A 27895-nucleotide genomic window follows, 5' to 3' on the forward strand; every position below is an offset into this window, starting at 1 on the left:
GGGCCACCTGATGTTAAGTGATCACCGCCGCTCACATTCTCTTGCAAGAACGTTGCCGGGCTTTAAAGAAGGTGTACGCGCTTTTTTTGAAGGTACCCATATCGTATCGTCCCGGACACACCGCACAAGGAAGTGCATTCCACGGCTTTGTAGTACGTGGCAGAAAGCTCCTTGAAAGCCGCACTGTAGAGGACCGCCACACAACAGATGGTGGGGATGATATCCTAATTTGTGACGTGCCGTGTGTGTCGAAGGTGGATTTCGGCGGCATAAATCAGGTGAAACAGCTCTTCGGGACACTCCCCGTGATTAATGCGGTAGAAGGCACACAATGATGCGACGTTTCCACGGAACGCCCAGTGATCCAGCTGTTTATAGAGCACTGGGTCCAATGGATCAAGCTGATACTGGGTGCGCCAGACCAGAGATAACAGCAATACTCCATATGTGGCCGGACCTCCACTTTGTAGAGTGCAAGAATGTGGGCCGGCTCGAAGTATTGCCATGCTCTATTTATGACGCCCAGCTTCTTTGAAGCCAATTGGCTTTGCCCTCCAGATGGCCACGGATTTAGCAGTCGCTCGAGATTTCGAGACCCAGTATTCCGATGCTAGGCGAGGCTTTAAGGGAAGTGTTGTCAAAGTCCGGTGATACGACAAATGGTATTTTTTTGTGGTAAACGCACAAACTTGAGTCTTCTGGGGGTTAAATTGAACAATTTACTCCATTCCACGACCTTCTCAAGAGAGGACTCGATAAAAGACACAAGTTTCGTCCGGCACTGGTCGAAGATTTCCCGAGAGAGACATGTATGGCCCGGATATACGGCAACACCAGTGCTGTCGTCTGCATAGCAGTGTGTGTCAGAGCTGCCCAACATATCATTGATATGCAGAAGAAACAGTGTGGGGGATAGCACACAGCCTTGGGGCACTCCAGCGTTCACGGGCTTCGGGTTCGAGCAATAACCGTCGACAACGATTTGTATGATGCGCTCAGTGAGGAAGCTGGAGGGCCACTTGCAAAGCTCTCGGGAAGCCCAAATGATGTAAGTTTTGATTATATAGAAATCATTAGTATTTCATTGGATTAGGCGCCGATCAAAAAGCGCAACACAATAATGCTTGCATACTAACTTGATGGCAGAAAAAGTGCCGCTGTGTACGTAGCCATACAACTAGCCGTGCCACCAGCTAGCCTACTACCCTGTATTAAGAAGGCTCCCTCTAGTGTGCTTTATATCTGATTTGTACTTGATATCTTTTTTCACAGATCGAGGGGATGATCCAAGGTCTAATGTGAAGCAGCATCATCTGCCCATAACAGTCTCACTATTATCTGAGTCGTACGTATAGACATCTAAATAAGAAGGTAAGTAGACCAATCGACGTTAAGCATCTAGCTTCACATGTGACTTACAGACCACCAGTGGGTAAGTAGTGTTATAGTGTTAATCAGTATGGCGGACGCCTCGTTTGCCATCATATTGCACCCCACTGCACACGAGTCTTTCAATATCCGCAGCGTTGCAAGTGTACGCAGCAATATAATAATTGTTTATGAAGGCAACAGTCTCCCTCATCTCTACAGTCTATTATTTACTATTGTTGTTATTAATATAACACTAGAAACTAACTCCTTGTAACTAATTCTAGTAGGCTTCATGAAATACTTTTTTTTAGCTTTAAGGGTATATGTATGCACTTTTATAATATAAATAAATTTAAAGGTTTTATTAAAAATGGCTGTCGTAAATTCTACTACTTCAGAGCTGAATATCTGAGCGATCGGACAGCCTGGGACTAGATTAATATTTAATAGCAATAGCAATGACAGTACAATATTGTATTTCTTATAAAAAAGAACGTAAAAAAAGAATGCTGGGAGAGTTTCTTGCGCCTCTACTTCTCTCTCAGAGCGCCACTTGTTTCCGAAGCGATAGGAGTATCTAGTATATTAGAAATGACATCAAAAATAATTCTAAAGGAATCAATTTTGAGAAAATAAATGCCTTTATTTATTTATTTATTTAGAAATACCAACATTTGTTTACATTGATGCGTTATATATTTATAATACAGACTAAATATAATGTATCAACTTAATGTAAAAAAACAATTACAGGTATCTACCACATGATTTAATAATTTTCACAAAGTAAATATTAGTTTAAGAGGAAACAAAATATATGCTAACAAGTAATAATTGTTAAATGATTTGGTTTTAAATTGTTATTATTTAAGATTATCATTATATATATTATAAAACTAAGAAATAAAACTATTATTATGACTACATTTTATTCACTAAACTAACATACAAATAATTTACGAACTGTATGGACAGAAGTCGTGAAATTAATATCGATGTAATCGCTATATATGTTTACCATCTTGCACAGCCTAGGAATAGGAGAGTTCGCTCCAAACATACATCTTCGAACCGGTGGAACTAGCGGAATAATTTGCGTCCTGGGATATCTACTAGGGACACGAAAATTAATTTTATTCAGAAGCTGAGGACAGTCAATCTTGTCATTTAAAAGTTTTAATACAAAGATAAGATCGATTAGAGTTCACCTGTCTTCTAAGGAAGTCATTTTGAAAAATACGAGTCTATTAGCATAGGTAGTCAGACTTTTTATTGAAAGTCCATTCGAATAAATTAAATGCCAAATGAATCTTTTTTGAATTCGCTCTATTTTTAACATGTGTGTCGCATAGTGAGGTCTCCAAACTACCGATCCATATTCCAATATGCTTTGTACCAATGAGTTGTAAAGTGAAATTTTTAAAAAGTTGTTACGAAATACTTTTATGTTTCTTATTAAAAATCCTAGACCTTCACTTTAAAGAAAGACGTAAGGCGTCGAAAATGAAATGGTGCAACTTTATTTTCAATTTATCTATTTTAATAAAAATAAAGATTATTTTATATCATGCAATCACGCTCACGGCGCTAAAGTTTGTATCGAAATATGTGAGATTTAATATCGGCGCTGGTAACACTTGTGTCATAAACCCGCTCAATTTCGCCAACATTGTACAACAAAGTTTTTCGAGATTGCGATAAGTTTTTTTATCAAACAAGTTGATCTTTATTGCTAAATTTTTTGCTTAAAGATTTATTTGAACTTCCTTAGCATCGATTTTATGATTTGAAATACAAATTATTGTTTGTGTAAGTTTTTGTTTCTATTCATTTGCTTATTTAAATACTTAGGTCAATTCCGGTTGGTGCAAATATTTATATGATGAATATAAATGTATTTCCGAGTCATAAGTTTTTACATTCACTAGTGGGAGGCTCCTTTGCACAGTATGTCGGCTAGATTATGGGTACCACAACAGCGCCAATTTGTGCCGTGAAGCAGTAATGTGTAAGCATTACAGTGTTTCGGTCTAAAGGGCGCCGTAGCTAGTGAATTTACTGGGCAAATGAGACTTAACATGCCGCTCAGAATTTTTGGGATTTTTCAAGAATCCTGATCGGCCCTGCATCGTAATGGGCAGGGCGTATAAATTACCATCAGCTGAACGTCCTGCTCTGTCTCGTCCCTTATTTTCATTAAAATCAAAAATATATATGTTTTATTTTAATCTTGATCAATTTATAGGTCATTTCATGGTGTATTTTATGGTCGAGTTTATTGAATATCAAATGTAACGTTGTAGATTGGGAATATTTTAATATTTTTTATTTATTTGGCATAACAGGCAAGTCATGAGTTGAAGCGTGTATCTACCACCTTCACTGACCTGTATAAATACCACTGGACACGCTGTTCCATATGTTTGACAGCAATTTTTTGTGCCTATTTGAAGCGCCACTCGCGAGCGTCCAGAGAACAAATTTTGACGTGTAATACAAATGGCTGCGAAAGAACGTACTCTGCAGTATTTTTGCATTTTGAATTAATTTCGTTCGTTTTCCGTGTTATTTATACTTCAAGAATCAACGTAATAAAGTACACATTTTCTTTTTGTAAATAGTTTCCCACCGTCTATCGATGTTTGCTGAGGTTGTCATCACTAGTTTTAGTACCGCAACTCTCGCTACATGGCCAACAGCGCCAAAATGGCGAATATCGAACAGGCACAAAAGCACTTTGACAGTTTCGAAGTTACAGAGTGTGTACGCATAATTGAGATTTTAAAACAATTACAAAAGTAATATTTATATATTTAAGATTACCTACAGAAATTACACCATACATCCCACTATATCTACAACATACTTAAAAAAATGATAATTGCGTTCGACATACAGGCATGCATAAAAAATAATTTTATGACGTTGTTTGAAAGAAATAACGAGATATGTAAATGAAAAACATATTTTACAAATACTTCTACACAAATAAAAAGAAAACTATTTAAGAACAAAATTGACGTCACATATTGACGTAATAGCAATTTGAAAAAAGGAACATTTCTGTATAATATTTTTCATTTCTCATACTCGGAAAGTAATGTTGTCTTGATGTAAAAGGAAAACTAATAAAAAAAAATCTGGAGCCATGTGACTTTCTTAACAGCCAGTGTAAACTAAGCGTAAACTTAGCTTAGTAAATTTAGCTAACTTAACAACATCATATTTTATGTTAAAAATAAAAAGATTAACTTGGCGGTCGGTCGTATGAAAACACAAGTGAAGAAAAAGTTTTTATTAAAAACTTGTTTAATGCGATTTATATTGCTATTAATAAATTTAGGCTTCTAATTTTATCCACAGCTGAAGTTATGAAGTTATAGCCGGTCGAAAATGGCCTGAACTGCTTCGAGAAAAGGATGGTACGGTCATGTCGCTTGTTTATCTCTCAACTTGGCAGGCCCCAAGGTCAAAGATAGCTACTTCGTGGAAAAGCATAAGTAAAAACTATAGAAGGAACACAATAAATCACAATTAAAAAATATTACTAGTGGGAGGATCCTTTGCACAGGATGCCGGCTAGTTATGGGTAGCACAACGGCGCCTATTTCTGCTGTGAAGCAGTCATGTGTAAACATTACTGTGTTTGGGTCTGAAGGGCGCCGTAGCTAGTGACATTACTGGACAAAGTAGACTTTTCATCTTATGTCTCAAGGTGACAGGCGCAATTGTAGTGGCGCACAGAATTTTTGGAATTTTCAAGAATCCTGAGCGGCACTGCATTGTAATGGGCAGAGGTAACCACAGAATATGTAAAAGACATTAAAATGGCTATCACGCGTAAATTGTATAGGAACCACTGTCGCCACTCGATGTTCACAATAGAGCCCTATAATTGGTCAACACATAAATAATAAGACTAATCAATTACCATCAGCTGAACTTCCAGATCGTCTCGTCCCCTATTTTCATAAAAAAATACTGATCGCTTACAAAAACGTTACATAAACAAGGGACTAAAAGAAATCGAGTTATAATTTGATATGATTTAAAATAAGAAGTCGATCTAATAAAAATGCATTAGAATACATCCAACTTGAAAATAATAGTGTATTCACATCTGAATGTGATAGAGTATCAATGAGTTTATATCAGTTTGTAGAACAGGCGAGAATCGCTTAAAACTTTTCACATACGAGATCTGAATCTCGTACGTGTTCTTACTTGCGAGAACTAGTTACTGAACTGTCAGACATTCCACACGCTACTGTAGTGAAGAAACTGAATACAAAAGAGTTGTAGTTTTATTGCCGCATGAAGCTTTTTGTTGAACAATGCTAGAGATATTGCCTAGACAGCTAGATTAATAGTATCGTTATAAAAATAATAAATCTAGGGTTTCAAGAAATGATAATAATATTATAATCCAAATTAATATTTACATTCAAATATTTTTATTGATAAAAATTATTAGAAATAGGATTCAAAATCATTTACTGAATGTCAAAAACTACCATCCATTCGAAATACCTCAGACCTGAGAAGAACGGGCGCAAGAAACTCAGCGGGCTTTTTTTAATAAATATATGGATTACGATCTAATATCGTCCTATAAACATTTATAATTAAAGAACCTGAGGGTGTCCGCTTCATTCCCATTCTGTGGTATCATTAAGAAATCATTATGTTATAATAACCTTTCACACACAAAGGTTTTTTTTTATCAATTCCTTTAAATTTCATGATACAATTGTTTTGTACATTTTCTGGGATCATATTGTAAAAGCATATACAATTAAAGACATACTAACCCGAATTAACCGAGTAGAAGGCATAACAAGTTTATGTTTGTTAGGGCCGATTTTTCAATCCTCAGTTAAACAACTAGATAAGAGAAATTCGACGAATAGCGCAATTTCGTATTTTTCAACAGGCAGATAGAAGTTATCGGACAAATTAAGACTATATCGGGTGATTATATTTATCGGCCCCTTTGGGAGCCGGTTAAGAGTTATCGGTGGGATAATTAGGACGTGTTTTTAAGATTTTAAGGCTATATTTGTAAATAAGTCATTCTCTAGTTATAAGTGTATTATCTATGCTCGTGTCAAAATATCTAATGATCTAATAACTATCATCTTTTGACGACTACACACGTAATTTATGTTATTACTATATAATATAGTAGAAATTGTAATATAATGGATATTTTTGAGAAAATTAACGACTTCGCGATTGAAGAAGAAATTCATTTCCTCAACTTTGTGAACTCTCCGGACAGAAAAACCAATGTTGTGAGAGAGAGACCAAATCACAACATTATCTGGAATGATAATGAGTTCTGGAGGAGAGTTCGACTAAAAAAGATACCTACTTAATCTCATTGATTGAGGATAAAATTAAATAGGAAACGCAAAGGTTTGTAGTATTTTTTTAATGATACCTCAATATCATAAAAGGTACTTACTTTTACACGAAACCAAATTTAAATTTAAATAAACTGAACAAATAAACGACTGAATTAGGGGTTTGTAGTTATTAATTGTTGTGATAAATGTCTAATGTCAAACAAGCATCCTTTCTCTGTCTTATGCGTTAAATAATATATATGTCCATCTCGCTTGCACCTGCTTGCACATGAAGTGTGAAGTTGCTTCGACAATACCACAGACAACTATTCTTTGGATAAAAAGCGATTGAAAAATTCAAAACTTTTAATCGTTAGATAAACACTAAGTTAATTTTATTCTCTCGATAGTTATCTGGTGATTTATCTGAGGATTGAAAAATCGGCCCTTACTCGTGTTAACATTATGATTGTCACATTTCTAGCAAATTCCTTAATGTACTTATGAACTAAACAGAACATCATCAAGAATATATAAGAATGTAACAGTCAAAATGTTTATGCCTTTATATGATTCTTCAGGACCTAGGTTATTTATAATATATTAAATAGCACGAATAGCCCTCTTCTGCAGCACAAAGATAGGACATAATACTATGAAAACTTAGATTAAGGATTGGTCTCCGCTGCGCTCCAACTAGGTACCGCAGGCGTAGTCGCAAAGTGCGGCTGTTCTATTTAACTTTTACCGGGTTGCGTAGTAAATTTTGTGAAAATAATACTACAAGAAACAAGAAAGACACTGGGATCACATAATATGTGAAAAAAATAACTGATGATATTATCATTGAGTGTCAAGGTGCCACGCACACAAGCAACTTATAGTTGCAGTAATAAAAATGCTATTGTTCTTAGGTAGTGCGGTATCTAGTTGGAGTGCAGCGGGGACCAATACTTAATGTAAGTACGAAAATAAATAAAAGTTAACTAGTCGCACCGTATCTATGTCAGTTAAGCGCCCAATTTTTTATGCTACAGAACTAAGCCTATTCGTCAATGCTTCAAAAATAATATGTAAAGGAGTAAAACAAAAAAACAACATGCTTCAATATATTATATCTGTTAAATTTCTGTAAAAAATTGCATTAGAATTTAACAGCATTACGTATGTTCACTGCTGAAACTATTAGTTCACTCCAACGGAGAAATTAATATTCAATGAGGACAGTTCATCGCACAGCAATAACCACGTGATAAAGGCATAATAATCAGCAAGCTAAATTTATGGCGCCATAAACGTGCTGTCGGCAAACTCCGATAAAAAATCGATTGAAATCATCGCCATAAAGTAAAAAGTAGTGGGTGATTATTTGGGGATTTTATCAGCCATAATCTCTGCCGTTAAATTTTTATATTTTCCGTGCAATGTTTTTAGCTTACCTGGACTTCTTTCTTATTCATTCGCTGTTTTTGTTTTTGAACTTATATGATCTTGTTTAATGCTGAGATAAAATTTTAATATATATTTCCTTAATCTTATCTTAGCTCTATTTCACACAAATAAATAACCTTCAATAAATACCTGAGTGTAAGTCATCCAACAGCATGGTTCCACCTGGTTGGCATCCAAACCCCAGAACTCCAATTCTTCCTCAAAAAGCGGCCCGCACACATCCGTCGGATAATGCAGTTTTCCCGTCCTAGGAAAATAAACATATTTGATACAACAATATCTTATGCATATTGTTAAATAATTTCGAAAACACTTCACTGTGGCTCATTCTTAAAGTATAATAAGCCTTGCTAAAAAAACTCGCCACCATATCTGACTATTGACAGAAAACTGAAACCTGTCTAGTGGTTCAAAAGTGAACTGAGACCGGCCTTAGATAAACTAAATTATTAATGTATTTTATATTTTCTTACAAAGAAATAAGTTAGTACAAAAATAATTATAATAGGAATTAAATCTATAAATCAGTGTACACAGAGGATTGCAACTACTACATGATTTATCTTTAAATGACCACTATTCTACCACTAAAGTTAATTTCGTGTTCCTTTACATCTACACCTCATATATATATATATATCACAGAGATTCTTTATTTTCAAAACCACTTCCAAATACACATTTTGCCCCCCGCAGCTGCTGAATCATCTGTCGGCTGTTGAAATTAGAGACCTTGAAGCTCAGAACACACTCCTATAATACCTCAAAGTCCGGCAACTTAACCACTGCTATTGCGGATGTAGATGTGCAAGATAAGGTGAGCCATCCAAGTAACTTTTGTACGAACGGCTAACAAATTAAGTATGACCAATAAGTACGCGAGAACTAAACCCAATCTCAAACTGTGTTGTTAATAAAGGTGAAGTAAAATTACTCCAAATTTAAAACTTTTTCGACCTTACAGATAAATTTGGTATAAAGGTATATAACTGAGAAAATAAACCAAGAAAATGCAAAATGTTTACAAATAGACTTTTGCTTATAATTGGTTTGTTCGGACGTAAAACTTCAGATATATCAACGATATTGTCAACATTTTGCATATTCTTGGTTTATTCACAGGTATAACTTTTAACCAAGTTTATTTTAAAGGCCGCTTGTCTTTATCTTACCTTTGTCATTACAAATAAATGACATCCGATGTAATACTAAAGTTTGAGTTACTTTACATTGCGTTTATTAATAAAACGGATTAAGTATACTTATTTAGTAATGTAGATCAAAAAGGTTAAGCTTGAATCTTCAAGCTTAACCTTGTAGTATTAACAATCATCTGATTGTCAATGTTTTATATTCACCATCACATCGGAATAGTTTAATGAGAAATGGCAAGAAACTCATTGCCACTCTTTCAATTATTAAAGCTTCATTATATTACTGATGCAAAACAAAAGTGGAGATGGGCAGGGCACATGATGCGAGATAAAGTGGGGAAATGGAGCAATAGACTTACCGAATGGTACCCAAGAGATGGCAAAAGACAACGAGGAAGACAGCAAACAAGGTGGGAAGATGTAATAAAATTTACAGCAGGACCTAACTGGAGAAGAGTTGCCCAAAACAGAAAAGAGTGGAAATCGTTGGAGGAGGCCTTTGCCAATCGGCACGCCGAACTAAGAGACATTTTATAGTTTATACTTTTTAGCTTAAGATTATTGGTTATTCAAATGTGTTGTTTGTGTATGTATGTTTTTTAGTTCGGAATAAAATGGATTTATTATTATTATTATATTACTAATGCAATAAAATACTTAAACGTTTCAACTCCCAGATTGAAGTGGAAAATAAATAAATTAACAATAATATATACTAGTTAGTAAGCCACAAAGAAAAACCTCAGGAGTTATTTATTGATTACAGTGGATGTATCAGTCCACACACATTGTACCTAAATAAATATACACATCATCATCATCAGCCGGAAGACGTCCGCTGCTGGACAAATGCCTCCCCCAAAGATATCCACGACGATCAGTCCTGCGCTGCTCTCATCCAACGTATTCCGGCGATCTTGACCAGATCGTCTCTAAATCTTGTGGGCGGCCTACTAAGACTGCGCCTTTTGATACGTGGTCGCCATTTGAGGACTTTACTGCCCCGACTATGTGCCCTGCCCACTGACACTTTAGTTTCGCAATCATTTGGGCTATGTCGGCAACTTTGGTTCTCCTACGGATCTCCTCATTTCGGATTCGATCTCGCAGGGAAACTCCGAGCATAGCCCTCTCCATTGCCCTCTGAGCGACCATGAGCTTTCTCATAATTTGCGACCACATCTGTGGTAAATAAAAACATATAGGTTTAAAGTTAAGTAGGTGGGTGGGAATGGAATAGAGAATGGTTGAGATCTTTTTAAGTGACTGATAATGTGTTGCGTAATGGGTTTATAATAGTAGGTCAGTTTGTAAGTAATATTATCTATTTAATATAAGTTTGTCTGTCGTGGTGCGTTGGTATTTTAACTGTAATGTCGTGATAATGCATACATGAATGAAAATATAAGTAAAATGAAAAATATTTAGCGTTCTTATTCACAGGATCTTCCAGTTACAGCAAGTAGCGCTCGTTCACGAGCATGAAGCATGGACCAGCCATCGCTTTTCTTGAACTTATTTTACCTGCCCCTTGAAGCCGCCATAAACATTTTTTTAAATCTTAAACACACAAAAATGAACCGCCGTCGCTGTACGCCAGTACAAATTATGAAATTTTAAAGTTGCCATAATATTTTAACCTTCTCAACAAAACAGAGACTATTTTCACAACATATAATATGCAGAGACTGTTGATCCCCTCCTGACTATGTTATAAACATCGTTATAATAAAGCTGTTTTCCGGAGTCACCTTTTTCTACCTTTCCGGAGGTGTCCTTTACATTCCTTTCAAAAGCACTCAAGCGAAAACAGCCTTGTATGAAATACACGTGAATAGCAAAATATTTAACGCAAAATAGTTTGTTATATAAAGTAAGAATACTGAAGTTCTTTGGTCACGTCTCTAGAAATGAGAACTCGATGGAAAGACTGATAGTTTAGGGCCAGGTGGAAGGCAAGAGAGCACGCGGTCGATCGCCAACCCGCTGGATAGACGCCATCACAAAGGCTACTGAGTCCACAATAGTCAAGTGTACTCGCAATGCCTCTAACCGTCAGAAATGAAGCACATTGCCAGGAGATCTACCCTCAGAAAGGATATTGACCCACCGAACACCCCACCATATACATCAGCGCAAACACGACCCCTCTGACAAGAGTCCGACTAAGAAGAAGTTTGTTATGTATAAAGATAGGTAAGCTGCTAAAAGTATGTTTGCCGGAAACACTTATAACGTGTTTTAATATTTTGATACGCTGTATTAGTATAACTAATTATGTATTTTTAAGATTTTTTTAAGTTCCCGATAAGAAAATTAAAAAATTGTCGAAAATTTTGGGAAGTTATTGGTTTTACCCCGCTTTAAGAAAATGTTGTTTTCATCAGATATCGACTATTCCCGCGATGTGTTTTAGTGTATGTATGTAGACCTCTTATAACTTTTGAACAGCTCGACCACTTTCATCGCAGTTGGTGCTATTAAAAAGGCCTTGACCAAACTTATAATTAGAATACAATTTACGGTAGATCTTAAGAAATCTCAAAAATTCATGAAAATTTGTGTGTTTTTTTATAACTTTTAAATTGCTTTACTGATCGACTCTAAAAGCAAGGCTTATCAACTGTTAACATCAAAAAACCACATCGATCGCCAACAAGCCGGTTAAAATCGGTTAATTCGTTCCTGAGTTATCGTTGACGGAAGAAAACCGAAGGAAGTTTTTTTCGGAATTACTTCAAAATTCCGAGTTCGATCAATCAAAACTCAAAGATTCTATATGAGGTTCAAAAAATTGCGTCGAATGCTATCAACCGCAGGTATGGAATAAGCAGGAAGTTGCAGGGATGGCCGCAAGAGTCAACAGTTTTTACTAATTTTTTATACTATATTAAATACGAAGCTTAAAATGTATAGCCTCCTTTATCTTACAAACTAAACTAACCATTGCATATAACTTGAACCGGCAACTAAAATTATAAGTCTCTCTTCATTAAACAATCTATGTATTAAGTGAATTGCTTATTATTACGAGTTTTTAACATAACAAGTACTTTATCGTCTACACGGACGGAGTATTGCCTTGAACTTTGCAAAACCATACGGTGTATCAAACACGCAAGTACTAAAGTGGCAGTTCAATTTTGTATACTGTTAATATTGATTTGAATACATTTATAAAATAATAATAATAATATATTTATTTGCAAAAAACATAGTATACAATGGTGTTTAAATATTATAATAATGACCTTATATGTTTTGCCAGTACTATTCCTAGCATGCAAATAATTAACCACAGTGAATATCAGAACTTCATTTCCATAAATTCCTTAACACTATAAAAATTATAACCATTTAGCCAACTATATAGCTTATTCTTAAATAATCTAGAATTTAATTTTTTTATGCTACTCGGTAACTTATTATAAACACGAACACAATTACATACACAACTTTTATTATATTTAGTTATTTTTGGAACATCATGTAGAACGAGTCTTTGTGGATCACGTCGGTTCCGCGGATTTAGATCATTAGCTGATTTAAACAATTCTTTTTTATTTTTTTTACAAACGTACATATCTCGAAGATGTAAAGCGACGGCAAAGGTAACAATGCTGGGCGGGATCAACAATTCCTTGAATAAATTTAAACTTAGTGTAATATACTTAGACTGTGAAATCATAAACGGTAAGAACGTGCCAATTTCGATGAATTACTGGAGTGAACTGAACATACAATATCTATAACAAACCTGTTTGAGAGTATCTTCGACACAAGTTACCTGTACTAGTTGAGAACCTGCGCGAAGAACACGGGATGTCTATCAAAGATGTATTCGTTGAGGACCGGGTCGTAGTTACCTGTAATAGTTGAGGACCTGCGCGAAGACCCCGGTACGTCTATCAAAGATGTATTCGTTGAGGACCAGGTTGTTGTTACTTGTAATAGTTGAGGACCTGCGCGAAGACCCCGGCATGTCTGAAAAAGATGTATTCGTCGGGGATCGGGTCGTAGTTACCGGTAATAGTAAAGTTGAGGACCTGCGCGATGACCCTGGGACGTCTGTCAAAGATGTATTCGTTGAGGACCGGGTCGTAGTTACCTGTAATAGTTGAGGCCCTGCGCGAAGACCCCGGGATGTCTATCAAAGAAGTACTCGTTGAAGACCGGGTCATAGTTACCTGTAATAGTTGAGGACCTACGCGAAGACCCCGGGATGTCTAACAAAGATGTATTCATCGAGGACCGGGTCGTATTTACCTGTAATAGTTGAGGACCTGCGCGAAGACCCCGGGATGTCTGTCAAAGAAGTACTCGTTGAGGACCGGGTCGTAGTTGGCGAGCGCCTCCGTCAACCGTGACAGCCTCGTCGCGGGGATCTTCTTCAATGTCGCCTTGTACGTCTCGTGACGAATCCCTCCCACATTTAGCACAACGCGGTTTTCCGCATCCATGTTCAAAAGATTCATTTCTGTGGAACAGAATTAAGGTTAAATTAAAATTGAAAAAAAAAAAAACCGAAAAACTTTACAATGTATGTACAAAGAAGACGAAATGAAAGAGGTAAAATTTGTGTTTAAGCTATAAAGGTACCAAAAAGCTAATATTTAATATATAATTATCTAATTTATTTCTGCATAATATGTAATTTTACTTTTTGCTTGGCTGATTTTGTTACTTATTTTTGAATCTAACACCTCATTGTTTAAAACATTCGTCAGACTGAGGGTAGCGCTATTGTTGAGATCTTGATTTTATATATAATTCTGTGGTAATTTATTATTTTATATCTCTTTGCTAAAATTAAAGTCATCGTTATGTGTACAATACATACTCGCAGCCTCTCCTTCTTCCCTCGGAACTGGAACGCTAAGGAGATCTACTCTGACCTCTTCGCCACATAGTCTCTATATAATCATCCTCCAATCTGCTGATCCTCATGTGTTCTGGCATTTCTGACGCAGAAGTTGATCCTGCAATCAATAAGCTTAGTTGAGATGGAAACTTCATGCAGAGTGTTCATTGCAATTGGTTTTGTTATATGACTTCTAGAAAAAGATCCTGAGCATGTTTGACACAAGCTAACAAGGAATATCTGACACACCCAAAAGGGCCGGTGGCGCGATAGGAGGAACCATTCACTCTCAACTCAAAGGGCGAAGCCAATCTTCCAATGTAATATTATCAATTACCAAATTACATTAAAAATAACTCAGTGTATATATTTCTCACTGTTTAATAAGTATAGTAGAAAAGTTAGAAGGTATATTGAATTTTAAAATAAAATACACTGAAAATTATCAATTTCTACAAATCGGTTCGGTTTCATTACGTTTCAATAAATATTCGCAAATGTGTACACGGTGCATTAAGTTTCTATCAAAAAGCTCATTTAAGTATTAATTTATTCATTTATTGCTCGAACAGGATGAACCTCAATACAATTTCTTTATAACTAACAAAGATATTTTTTCAAACCAAAATCAACTTTTGAAATGTACATAAATAGCGTATTACCTACATATCAGCAGATTAATATTATAAGATGTTCAATCAGACAACCTTTTAATGATATCGTCGAAAGTGAACATGTGCCCGATCAATGGAAACAAACCATAATAATACTTCTGTATAAAAAGGGAGAAACCAAAATGATAGAAAATTACAGACCTATAAGTTTAATGCCAAATCTCTACAAAAATCTTTATTTTTTTTAAATTAAAACACAAATATTTTTAAATAGAATAACTAAAATATTAGAATAATCTCAACCTCGACAACAGTGAGGCTTTCGTAATAACTTTTCTACTGTAGACCATGTACTGGTAATCAGACAAATCATTGAAAAATGTTATGAGTACAATCAATGGCACTATATAGGTTTCGTCGATCATAGTAAAGCCTTTGACTCGATCAATCACAAATATCTTTGGAATCATTAAATGAAACACATATATTAACATTTTTATTTATTAACGAAATAATATTTTAAATGTATATAATTTCTTCTTTAGATTCATTCTTTTTGACAGAATGGTAAACAAATGAAACACTGCTGGAGCAATATTTTACTAATTTGATTTTTTCATATCACCTTTTAATGTCATTTTATTACAAGTTTAAACATACTTTAAGCGAAGAAACTTTTTCCCTGACCTTATATGCCTCAAAACTGAGATTTCGCGTCGACTCAACTAATACAATATACGACATAACTTCGACAAATAATTTGAATATCACAATAATTTTCTACGCTATACAATAGAGTGATTACAATAACACTGCGTCTAAATAGAAACGTGGCCATGACACAGCGGTAATTGAGTCTGTTTCCTCGATTATGGCCCTTAACGACTATCGATCGAATGCGGGTTAAAAGGTTGTTACAAAAACCTATTCTGTTGCGTATTCGTTGTTATTCCTCTTTTAGGTGTTGTTTGTTAGACTTTCTTTATGTTTCGCTAATGGGAATTTGTCTGGAATATCCAACGTTGTTTACCTAGTCTTAAAATTAACTTCAATAAACTTAAATAAGGAACTGTTGATTAAAGCACTAGTGTAATTTAATTAGCTTGTTGCTATCAGTAAAATATCGATATCATGATTATATATATTGATTTATGCAAATTTATAATGTGAGCCATTAAACAAGGCATGCACTTCTAATAGCAGACGTGTGTGCTATAATTTGTTGGTTCCAATGGAAGATAGGCGCTGGTTGCTCTGTTAATCAGCATTATGCTGAAGTGTGACCAATTTGTGATAAATTCTTCAGAATGCCATGTCTGGCTAGTTTGTGATTGTTATGATTTATTGTATAAGTATTGTGTTTGCAAATCAATATATTTCTATTTATTGCATAACGAATACGAAGACGTTGGATTTCAATTACAATAAGAAGAGGAACAAACATAAACTTGTTATGCCTACTACTCGGCTAAGTCGAGTTAGTAAGTCTTTTGTGGGGCGATGTATATGCTTTTACAACAAGATCCCAGAAAATATTAAAAAGAAAATTAAGATATTCAAAAGAATTGTTAAAAAACGTTTGTGTGGTAAAGGTTACTATAGCATAAATGACTTTCTTAATAATTCCGCGAATTGAATGGAGCGACCGCCCTCAAGCTTTTAAAAAATATTTGTACAATATTACTTTGTAAACATATTTTTGATGAAAAATAAAAGCCCGCTGAGTTTGTTGCGCCCATTCTTCTCAGGTCTGAGGCATTCATTTTGGAATGGGTGGAAGTTTTTGACTTTCCATAAGTGATGTCACATCCTATTTGGAATAAAAACATTTGAATTTGAATTTGAAATATAGTTTTGTATGTGATTTTATTAAGCAAAGCGATAGCGTAGTTTTTTATGAGAAAATCGTTGCAAAAAATGTTTATAATTCAGATAAAAATATATTATCCACTCAAGGTTTATCATCACTATGAACCTAAATTTGAACGCGAGACAATACTCGAAGGACCAAAAAAATGTGTTTGAAAAAATCACGCAATATATTTATTTTGGAGGCGGGATGATAAATTTATACACCGCCTTTGGGAGTCGTGGGATAGAGCGATATTTTGTGTAGAAACATAAATTAATATTATCAAAGAGCGTTGAGAAAATGTGGATGAAATTTCACTTACCAGGGGTATCTAACTTTTGTTTCCACTAAACAGATCGATAAATTCGCTGGTTGATGCTACTTACGTCAACAGCTCAGCTTTGACAGTCAGAAAAATATTGAGTTCTTTTTGTTCTCCAGTTTCATTTGCAACCTAAGATATAAAAGCAACGTGTCTTTGATTGTTCATTAATATGACGATTCACGCCATTGTTTTTGTGCTTGTCTATTGAGTATGTTGATGACGTGATTTAATAATTACCTGCATACGTCAAGCCGCAACAAATGTTAGTGAACCTATATTATCTCTAATAACACTTATCAGTGGGAGGGTCCTTTGCACAGGATGCCGGCTAGATTATGGGTGCGACAACGGCGCCTATTTATACCGTGAAGCAGTAATGTGTAAAAATTATTGTGTTTCGATCTGAAGGGCGCCGTAGCTAGTGAAATTACTGGGCAAATAAGACTTATCTCATGTATCAAGGTGACGAGCGCAATTGTAGTGCACTCAGAAGTTTTTGTTTTTTTAAGAATCCTGAGCGGCACTGCAGTTTATGGAGAGGAAGTATCAATATCAATCAGCAGAACGTCTTGCTCGTCTCGTCCCTTACTGTCATAAAAAAAACCTGCATATGTCAAGCCGCAACCAATTTTAGTGAACCTTTACTATCTCTAATAACACTTTTCCGTATATCAAAATATACTTTTGCAGTTAAAAGCATAACAAAATATGACACAAATAACGTAGGTACTCCGCTTGCAGTTTCTTCATGAATTATTTCCGCGTAATCCCTGTGGGGGCTCCAGAAAGTTGAAAACAGAATATAGAGCAAATTTATGCAAGCAAGCTACAGCTGATATTCAGGCTTAATCTAAAACTAGCTATGCCCCGCGTATTCACCTCATTTATATGCATAAAAGTGTGTGTGTACTTATGTATGTACGCAAGAAGTTATACTTCTTTGGCCTAACGAAGCAAAAATAATTAAAATGATTTATTCCTCGTGCTACATTATTAGAAAGAACAATTTAGTAAAAATCTTGCAAAGATGGCTTTGACAATTAATTATTAAATAATGAATACGGCTGTATGGGGCTTGAACCAAAAAAAATAAATAACGAATGACACAAACGTCAGAAAATTTTAGGAACCAACACAATTTTTTACTAATGCGCGCGCATCTTAAAATTTCACTCTCATCATAACGCGTCTAAAGAAGTATAACTTCCATCAATTTTCATATTCTGAATGTTTTTTAAATGTTGGTACTAAAGATCAATAGTATCTCGAAGAATTTCGGGAGCGTTTCTAATTTTAACATATTAATTATGACTAGTTTAGAGGTGGAGGCTAAGGCATGGTAGCCTATACCTATTCCTCATGTATCTGGCTATAACTTATATAAAGGAACATAAGACTCGTTGATCCAGAGGCTTCCTATTAGCTTTGTAATTTGGCTATAGATCAATCTTAATTACACTAATATTCAAATACATTCACTCAACTGAACTAAACTCACTATAATATTATGTCTGCTTATTCGACACCGTTGACGATAGATTGCAAGTTTTGCGTGATTACTGTCACAATTACTCAACTTGAATTAAGTTTTATAAACCCAGTAATAATGGTTGTAGCCGCCATCTTGTGCAAGGAAGTCTCATAGGTATGTATAGATAAAATTCAGGTTGTATATCTCTATGTAAGAAAAACATGTGTAAAATTTATAACACACAACTTCAAATCACATAAAATGATTTAAAACGCCATTTTTCTTGGACCTTCGCGATGGATGAGGCGAGCTTACTGCCAGGAGAGAACTAAAGTGGCTTGCGTGACCAATTTGCATATAAAGTACCGCTGATTTTATCTCTGAATATAAATGTAAAAAATAACTTAAATATTAGAAGAAATGTTAAAATGGTATTACCGTTTAGATAATTTTGGTCCAAATTCATAGCTTAGGAAACATTTGCCAATTTATATAAGTAAGCTTCACCTGTATGTGTTTATATAATTGTAATCGAAGTTTTGAACGTGAGTGTCACAAATTAAAAAAAAAAAACCTCGACTAAATTGGAAATTGCAATTGAACACTTTTAAAAATAGAGCGATGACTACAAAATATTATCGTTACTTTAGCCACATATTCTATAATACATATATTTCATATTTTTTTTTTATTTTTTTTATTGGCCAATACAGAACAAAAACATATATTTTTATAAAATAAGTACCACGAAAACCTCACCGGTTTATCTGGGTACCTAGCCATTCAATTCTTTTTTTCCAAATTCTATTCTTTTTTCAGGAAGTATCTTTTAAAGCGAGTTTTGATTTTCGTGGTATTTATGTACATTTCTTGCAGCTCTTTGGGCAGTTCGTTAATGTAATCTGGTATTACGTAATTGACCGTTCTCTTCCCATATTTATTATTAATTTTTGGTAAATATGATATGGAACAGTGGGAGGCTCCTTTGCATAGGATGCCGGCTAGATTATGGGTACCACAACGGTGCCTATTTCTACCGTGAAGCAGTAATGTGTAAACATTACTGTGTTTCGGTCTTAAGGTCACCGTAGCTAGTGAAATTACTGGGCAAATGAGACTTAACATCTTATGTCTCAGGATGACGAGCGCAATTGTAGTGTCGCTCAGAATATTTGGGCTTTTCAAGAATCCGGAGCGGCACTGCATTGTAATGGGCAAGGCGTATCAATTACCATGAACCGAACGTCCTGCTCGTCTCGTCCCGTATTTTCATAAAAAAAAACAGAAAGTAGGTACAAGGACTCAAACCCAAGACTTAAAAGTAAAGTTATTTAGTAAAAGTATTTTAATTATACTAAAAGATTCACATGCAATACCATTATATATAAAGTCCTAAAGGTCATATTTTAGCGACAACATTGCCCATTTATTCAAGATTAGGGTCCGAAGGCTGCCAAGGTTTCCAATTTTCATTCAATGTGTATTTGTCGGGAAAGGGCTTAACTTGGACAATGAAACGGGCTGAAATGTAAGCCTGGGCCGCTGCTAAAGTAAACAGCGTACGTCGGGAAACAGGCGAGGTGTCATTAAATACCAACTATTTCCCCTGCTTGCTGCCTGGTCACACGTTTTAAGGTAATATAAATTATTGGTGTTAATTATAGCACGGGTAATAATCGCTTTTTGTACCATCAAACTGTATTGTTCAATCATGATTTTAAGGGCGCCGTAGACTTATAACTGACTACTAAGATTACACAGGCTACATGGATGAGTGCTGAGGTGCACGTGCGTTAGCAACGAGCATAGTTTCTTGTATTAAAAAGGCTGCTCATGAAGGGTTCCGAGCATATTTAAATGAAAAGGCAAAAAACCTTTGCTCAAAATCATACGGTGCAAATGAGCTCTCATCATTTTAACGTATTATAAAAAACTACTTACTAGATCTCGTTCAAACCGGTTCGGTGGAAGTTTGCATGGTAATGTACATCATATATTTTTTTAAGTTTTATCATTCTCTTATTTTAGAAGTTACAGGGGGTACACACACATTTTACCACTTTGGAAGTGTCTCTCTCGCAAACTATTCAGTTTAGAAAAAAAAAATATTATAGACACCTTTCATATTTGAAGACGTATCCATAAATACCCCACACGTATGGGTTTGATTGATGAATTTATTATTGTTTCTCTATTTTTGAGTAAAAATGTTAATGCGGTTTACAGAATACATCTACTAACCAAGTTTCAACAATATTGTTCATATAGTTTTGGAAGAAAGTGGCTGTGACATACACGGACAGACAGACAGACATGACGAATCTATAAGGGTTCCGTTTTTTTGAAAAAATATCATGAACTCCAATTTCACACCTTTCATAGACAGAAATTCTCCTCTACAATCAATTCCTTCCTCAGTCATCTAATGACAAGGAGCATATAACAAATTTATATTGTTAAGTCAGTAATGGGTAGGGCGTATCAATTACCATCAGATGAACTTCCTGCTCATCTCGTCCCTTATTTTCATAAATAAAAGTAATCACTAACTTATAATAGGTATAAGTATTAATATCTATCGGTTCTTTAGTTTTCGCAGTATCACCGAACAAAATAAAAATTCAATTAATTAGTTTAGATTTTATTTTCCATGGGTACAATACAAAGGAGATTGAAACGCTTCCATACATTCCTGGGCCCAAGTGATAACAAGATGAAAGTAGCACCATTTAAAAGATAACATTTAAATAATCCATAATAGAAAATTTTGTAAGATTTGTCAATCTAGGAGCTGAGTAATCGAAGATATAAAAATGACGCTATGTCTTAAACTATATGTTGACAGCTCATCTATAGTAGGCTTAATCACATACTTACATTAGATGGGTACCAACCTTGGTTTTTTTTTAGATGAAAAATTCCTACCTATCTACTACTGTAACGTCATTTTTTTGCATTATAATATAAGACAATTGGTAATTAGATATAATATTATAGTATACTTACCTAAATTAAAAGATAGTTTTATTTGCTCAGATAAGAATAATATATACTCATTAGCTCATACATGAACTGTAAAACATACTGCTAGAGACAACGAATACAACAAGAAACGAAGTGACAATGACGAAGAAACGAAATAATCTGTCAGACTGTCATTGTCTAAGTGAAGTTAGCGTTGAGGAACAAGGATTTCAATAGTATTAATTTTTTATGTAAATTAATATATTTTCCTGAGAAAATAATATATTTTATTTATAATAATATAGTCATTTGAACATAAACTATGCACCTAACTAATATTATTGAAATAAAACCACTGGATCTTAATGTTATTTTAATCGATTAAAATATTCATTCGATTACATTTTAATCGATTTTATTTATTTTAATGTTTTTTCGGTTTGTAGATTGCAAAATGAGCTAGTTTTTTGTATTTTACATTAGGAAAATATACGCTTTTTTTAAGTATATTTCAACTTGTTAACCATCAGGCACAAAAGTCCCATTTTCCTATACCAACATAGTCAGAAATATGCGTGCATTGTAGATTTCAGTAGTAATTGTTGATACTACGGCAAACTAAAGTCATCATGAGGTGGCAACAACTCATCGACTCCTGTCAGAGGTTTTATTTTTGCTGACAACTCAAACATTACCCTCAGATTATATGCCACAAAACAGACACAATTATCAAAGGGTGACCGGACAAACAAAGACGACAATACAAAGCCTTTCCAAATTATTACCTTAACAGAAGAAATTCGTCTTCTACCAAAGGAAGTATTTGATTTGAAAGAGTTTCTTTCATCCTTCACAAGTTCATTAGCCCTTCTGCAGACTCGCTTGGAAGATGTAACAAGGCATCTTACCCCAATATCTTTATGATACATACGAGTTAAAATAGTTATGGTTTATACCATACCTTATGGTAAAAAGCAAATCAGATGTCTTGAAGGTGGTAAAAATAAAGTACAAATCCCCTTTACATAGATAGATAGACATAGCCCAAACAAATTTATTTCTAAACTAGATATATTAAAATTAACAATACCTATATAGAACATAATATAGATAATATAAAAAATAAATAAACGTACTTTATCAAGTAACGATACCCTTTTACACAAAGGATTCACATTAAATGAACGGGTAAGTAAACGGCTACAACATATGGCTCACATCGACAATATCACGCTCCATGGCACCGTGTTACAACAGACTCAAAGTTGAAACTACGTACAAAATACTGACATGAAACTTGTACATATTAGCTCTATCGAAGTACTTTGAAATTATTGTGTAAGTTTCAGTATTCTTGTTGAATTGAAAAGTAAAGTAATCGTTTTCGGATCCATTACGAAATAGAAAGTTATCTTAATACTAATGTCTAAGCAGTTTGCTGTTTTTGTAAGTGATATTCCTCACTTTTGGGACTAAATATAAAAATTAAATTTGTACCAAAATTAATGGAAGATCCTCTTCTTGGTGTCTCAGCGCTCTACCTACCACGACGGCTGGCTTAGTTGATAGTGTGCTGGAAGGTGCGGGTTACGTTCGGGTCCGAATCCCGCAACGTCCATAAATTTTAGAACAATTTAAATTTTAATAATATTAATGTCCTTAGATGTTCTTATTGTCCTTATAGCGTGTTACTGTAACATGTTTATTAAAAAAGTTTTGCTTTTGCGAATCAATTCATGATACTCATAACCAATTTTGATGAAATTAACAGTTTTAATATAATTTTGGTACAGCGATAGACTACAGCTTGGGAAAGGACATAGGCTACATTTTATCCCGGAATTTGCAAAAATTGAAATTCACTTCGATGAGCTATAACCATTCCAATTATAGTACGCATAGTTTGCCATAGCAATCTTCCTCAAAATAAGATTCATACAGAACTGGAGTAGGACAATATATATAAGGAAGAAGAATAGGACATAGACACTCTCAAATTCCTAACTTGCTTATTATTTAAAAAAAAACATTTTATCTACGCAGACGAAGTCGCGGGCATCAGCTAGTCATACATAAATTAATATCTGGAGACCATATTCGTATAATATAAATGAGTAGAGGAATAAAAAAGTGACGCTGTACATTATATGTGCTGGGTACTCATAGTTTGTTAGTACGCTGAAGAATGATACTTGACAAATGCATTGTGGATAAGACGGAAGGGTGGATGAAGGTGAATTTTTAAGCCTAAACAATTACTCATGGTTATTCGATGGGATGATGATCTTCAATTTCTCATTAATTAATACTTTTAATGTTTCAAGTAAGCCGTGATATGTGTATAAAATATACACTATGAAACTAACTAAGATTAAAACTGTAAGGGGCGAAACACACGATAACTATTATGATCCCAAAAATATATCTACCAACGTTAAATTTTGCTCACGAGTAAATCTTAAACAATTTATCTATTTACGATTAGCAATTAGATATAATATAATTTCACATACGCTTACAATTAGAAGTATTTACTATTTACATACTTAAAGGTATGTGCAAATTTACTAATTATACACGCATGCAAATTATAATTTAAAATATATAATTAATACACTGCTAATAATAACTTATTTACTTATAAAGATTCATTATTTTTAATGGTATTAAAGACAACTGCTTTTTTATTAAATTTTTCATAAATATATCATTATGATTTGATTTAATAACAACAAATTATATGTTTAGTGAATAGCAAAAACAGTCTTATGAATTATTAGAATCCAAACGCGAAACAAAGACAATAAATCACACAAACCATAATTTGTTTATGGATGGTAAAACAAAATGTTGGAAGTCAATAAAATGTGCGTGAAACACAAAAATAGTTTGTTTATTTACGCTCACCGCAATGAGAGTTCGCGTGTCTTTAAAAATAGAGGCTTACATTTTCTAAAGCTTGTATTTTTGTTCAATGTTAGAAGATAAAATAAGATTATACAATGTTATTTCATATAATAATAAAGAATAGCATTAACACTGAATAACACAGATTGCATGGTATTGGTTGACAATATAAAGTGCTGAGTTTATCACATCAACTTATCTTGATCAGATCATCAAATGAAGTCATCCGCAGGGCATTTGCCACTCTTAATGCTGTTTTAGAGCCAAAGGCAGCTATTTCGGTCAACGGATCAGCCTTGCTACCCAACGCGTTATTGCTGCCAGTATTCTTGGTACGATTCCACGTAATGATAGTTTTAATATTATGTAGTCATAGTATTCTAAATATAGTTATAAGTTTTGTTTTGTTTAATAATATACTTATCTTGTATGTACAATAATAACTTTAGAGAGATACGGTTGTATATCTCCTTTGTCATAAATGTTATGGTCTTCTTCAACTACAATATAGATAAGCTACGCGCTGTATCGAGAACGAAGTCACGGTTACAGAACATCCGCGAATCGACCAGGATTGACAAAGGGATGGCCTACTAAAATTGGTTCAAGATGGACTGAATTTCGTTGAGCGACGTCCAATCTACACTAGGTACTATACCCCTATATTGAGAAGAAGGTAACGGAGTTTTTTTTATAACAAAAACGAGGTAAGACGTTCATCTGACGGGGATTGATACGTCCTTCCCGTTACAATGCAGTGCCGCTCAGGATTCTTCAATGAACCTAATATTTTGGGCAGCGTCGTCATTGTGCACGCCACTTTGAGACGTATGATCTTAAATCTCAATAGTAATTTCACTAGATATGGCGAACCCTTCAAACTAAAATATAATAATGCATTTTTAGTTACGATACTTAACTGCTACCAAAAAAAAGTTGTACTTTGCGTAGCGCCAGTACTTCGGTACCGACTTTCCAGTACGGAAAAAGGAAGAATTAATAAATTATACATCAATAAAAGTTCGATTTCCCACGGGCTTATCCCCATTCAACGGCAGTAGATCTAAAAACCTTGAATGAAAACCTTTTCCCACTGTGAATAGATTTTTTTATAAGATTTAAAATGCTAGTAAACTTATTTTCTCATATCAATCTATATGAAAAATAAATTATGATAAAATTATTAAAGATTGGCTTCGTTTGCCTTACAATTATAGTATTTAACTGTTTAATTAAATATTATAATTTAAAGGATAGGATACAATAGGTTTCTATAAATCTATAAACTTTGTGAGTACTAAAAATTACTGTTTGTAAGAAAAACAATAAATATTATTAGTACAAATATGTCTTGTAGAGCAAGAGATGCTGTGCCTGATTTATGTACGTTAGTATTATTAGTCTGGCCTATATTGTAATAACTTAAAATATTTATTATTTTTAATTAAATTTTGAGTTTTTTTTTTGGAATAATATTGAATTTTCGCCCATTTCTGCCATGAAACAGAAATGTTTTAGTATTATTGTTTCAGTCAGAAGGGCGTCGTAGCTAGTGAAATTACTGGGCACATGAGACTTAACATCTTATGTCTCAAACTGACAATTGTAGTGCCGCTCAGAATTTTTGTGTTGATCAAAGTCCTGAGTGGCACTGCATTGTAATGGGCAGGGCGTATCAATTATCATCAACTGAACGTCCTTCTCGTTTCGTCCCTTTTTTCATAAAAAAAATCACAATAATGGAATGGGATGATTAAAAAATACAGAATTGCAGTGAAAACTTATACAAAATGGGTATGGGCCATCGGACAATTTCATGGTACGTCAAGCTAGATACTTCATCATCATCGGTCATATATTCGTATATAATACTATCAATAGACGTTATACATATCAACATATCCTCTGTCGAAGACCATAAAAGATCGAAAGTTTTATTAATATTACCTACATTACGTTATAAAAATGCATTTCAATTGTAACAGAACAGAATATGGCCAAAATGTAAATATAAGATAAAAGAATAACTATACTATATTTTGAAGTCGGTATCGTTTAGATACCGAATCCAATTTTCAACTTGCATACGGACGATAGTATTTGTAGAAAGGAAGGATACGCGTCGCTGTGTCAGGTGGGTTAGGTTACTATTGCCATGGTAACGGCAGTAACAACTGGTTCAAGGTGATGGGTAATGATTTCAATGAAGTCTTTTATGTTGTTGAACGTTTGTCGAACTTAGTTTTTGCCTTGAATGTCAGTGTATGTATTTATGGTTCTTAAGTGTCAGTATTTGATTTCAGATTATTGAATCAAGATATTTATGAAGTGAATTAGACTTAGATTTCACACTAAGAAATTTCAGAAAAGTTGAGAATCAATTTGACGATATAGCAAGAAAATAATTATGTATGTAACTATAATCTTATATATAAAATTCTTGTGTCACAATGTTCGTTCCCGTACTCCTCCGAAACAGCTTGACCGATTCTCATGAAATTTTGAGTGCATATTGGGTAGGTCTGAGAATCGGACAACATCTATTTTTCATCTCCCTAAATGTTAAGGGTGGTCCACGCCAATTTATTTTTTTTTAATTCTTTTGACATTTTTTTTTAATTTGTTTGATTATGAGTCAGCATTAAAAAATACATACAGCTTCAAATTTTCACCCATCTACGATCAACAGTTACTTTTGTATCGCGATTTTAATATCGGCAATACAACGTTTGCTGGGTCAGCTAGTATATTCATAGAAATGCTGATCATGCATTGAGTTACTGGGGATATGATTTAAGGGTATGATTGTACAAGTCAGTGGGAAGAATTGGATATAAATGAACTCATATTGTTCGCCGTATCCGCAAGTTCAGATGGTAATATTTATAAATAATGGCGGCATTAAATACGATGATAGAATTTCCGTGGCAACAAAAAGAAAAAGCTACTTGGAACACAGCCAAGATAATATAGTATGAGATCAAACTAATCAGAATAAACTATTGATTGATTTACTAATAGAACTATGATACATATTGAATAAGAAGTGAAACATTGCAAATCGTGCAGACAGAACTGGAATACTAATTTTGATATTATATAATACAGCCGTCCAAAAAAAGCGATATCCAAACTAACAGATGCCCTCTCCTTAAATCAATTTATGGGATGAGTATTAGCACAAAGTCGGGATGGATACTTACGTGTATTAATACTTTTACGTTGCAATTTATAGGAATGTTGTCCGTAACTTTATGGATTTGGAAATATTGATATAATATTAATATGCAGATTCAGGATTGATTGATTGATGCCAAACATTTTATTCCAAAAATTTAGAAATTTTAGTTAATAGTGAAAAAGCTATGGGAGCAAAGAGAATTTTCAAGGTTCTTGGAATCGTATAGAACTAATTTTAGATTATTTACGAAATCAAAAATTCTCGTCGCGCAAAGCATTCCGCAGATGAAATGACGGGCAAAAAATAGTTCCAAATAATCTTAATCGCAGATAAGCGACCTACATTTGATGAAACTAATAAAGGGTAGATTAAAATGCAATTTCATTCACCCACAA

General features: G+C 34.2%; 1 protein-coding gene across 4 annotated transcripts in view; it reads right to left on the minus strand.

Annotated features, from left to right (window-relative positions):
* LOC126973865 (potassium voltage-gated channel protein Shaw) overlaps positions 1–27895 on the minus strand; it is a 131147-nt gene that overhangs the window by 23383 nt on the left and 79869 nt on the right. For all 4 annotated transcript variants that reach the window (XR_007731434.1, XM_050821216.1, XM_050821219.1 and 1 more), the window contains exons 2-4: positions 14166–14304; positions 13592–13802; positions 8301–8418 (exon numbers count right to left, since the gene is read on the minus strand). Coding sequence is in view for 3 of the 4 variants with exons in the window: in XM_050821216.1 (XP_050677173.1) it covers positions 8301–8418; positions 13592–13800 (327 nt within the window). In the remaining variant the exon portion in view is untranslated. The remainder of the gene's footprint in view (positions 1–8300; positions 8419–13591; positions 13803–14165; positions 14305–27895) is intronic.

The sequence above is a fragment of the Leptidea sinapis genome, chromosome 30, assembly GCF_905404315.1.
Source record: "Leptidea sinapis chromosome 30, ilLepSina1.1, whole genome shotgun sequence".
In the NCBI taxonomy this organism is placed as follows: Eukaryota; Metazoa; Arthropoda; class Insecta; order Lepidoptera; family Pieridae; genus Leptidea; species Leptidea sinapis.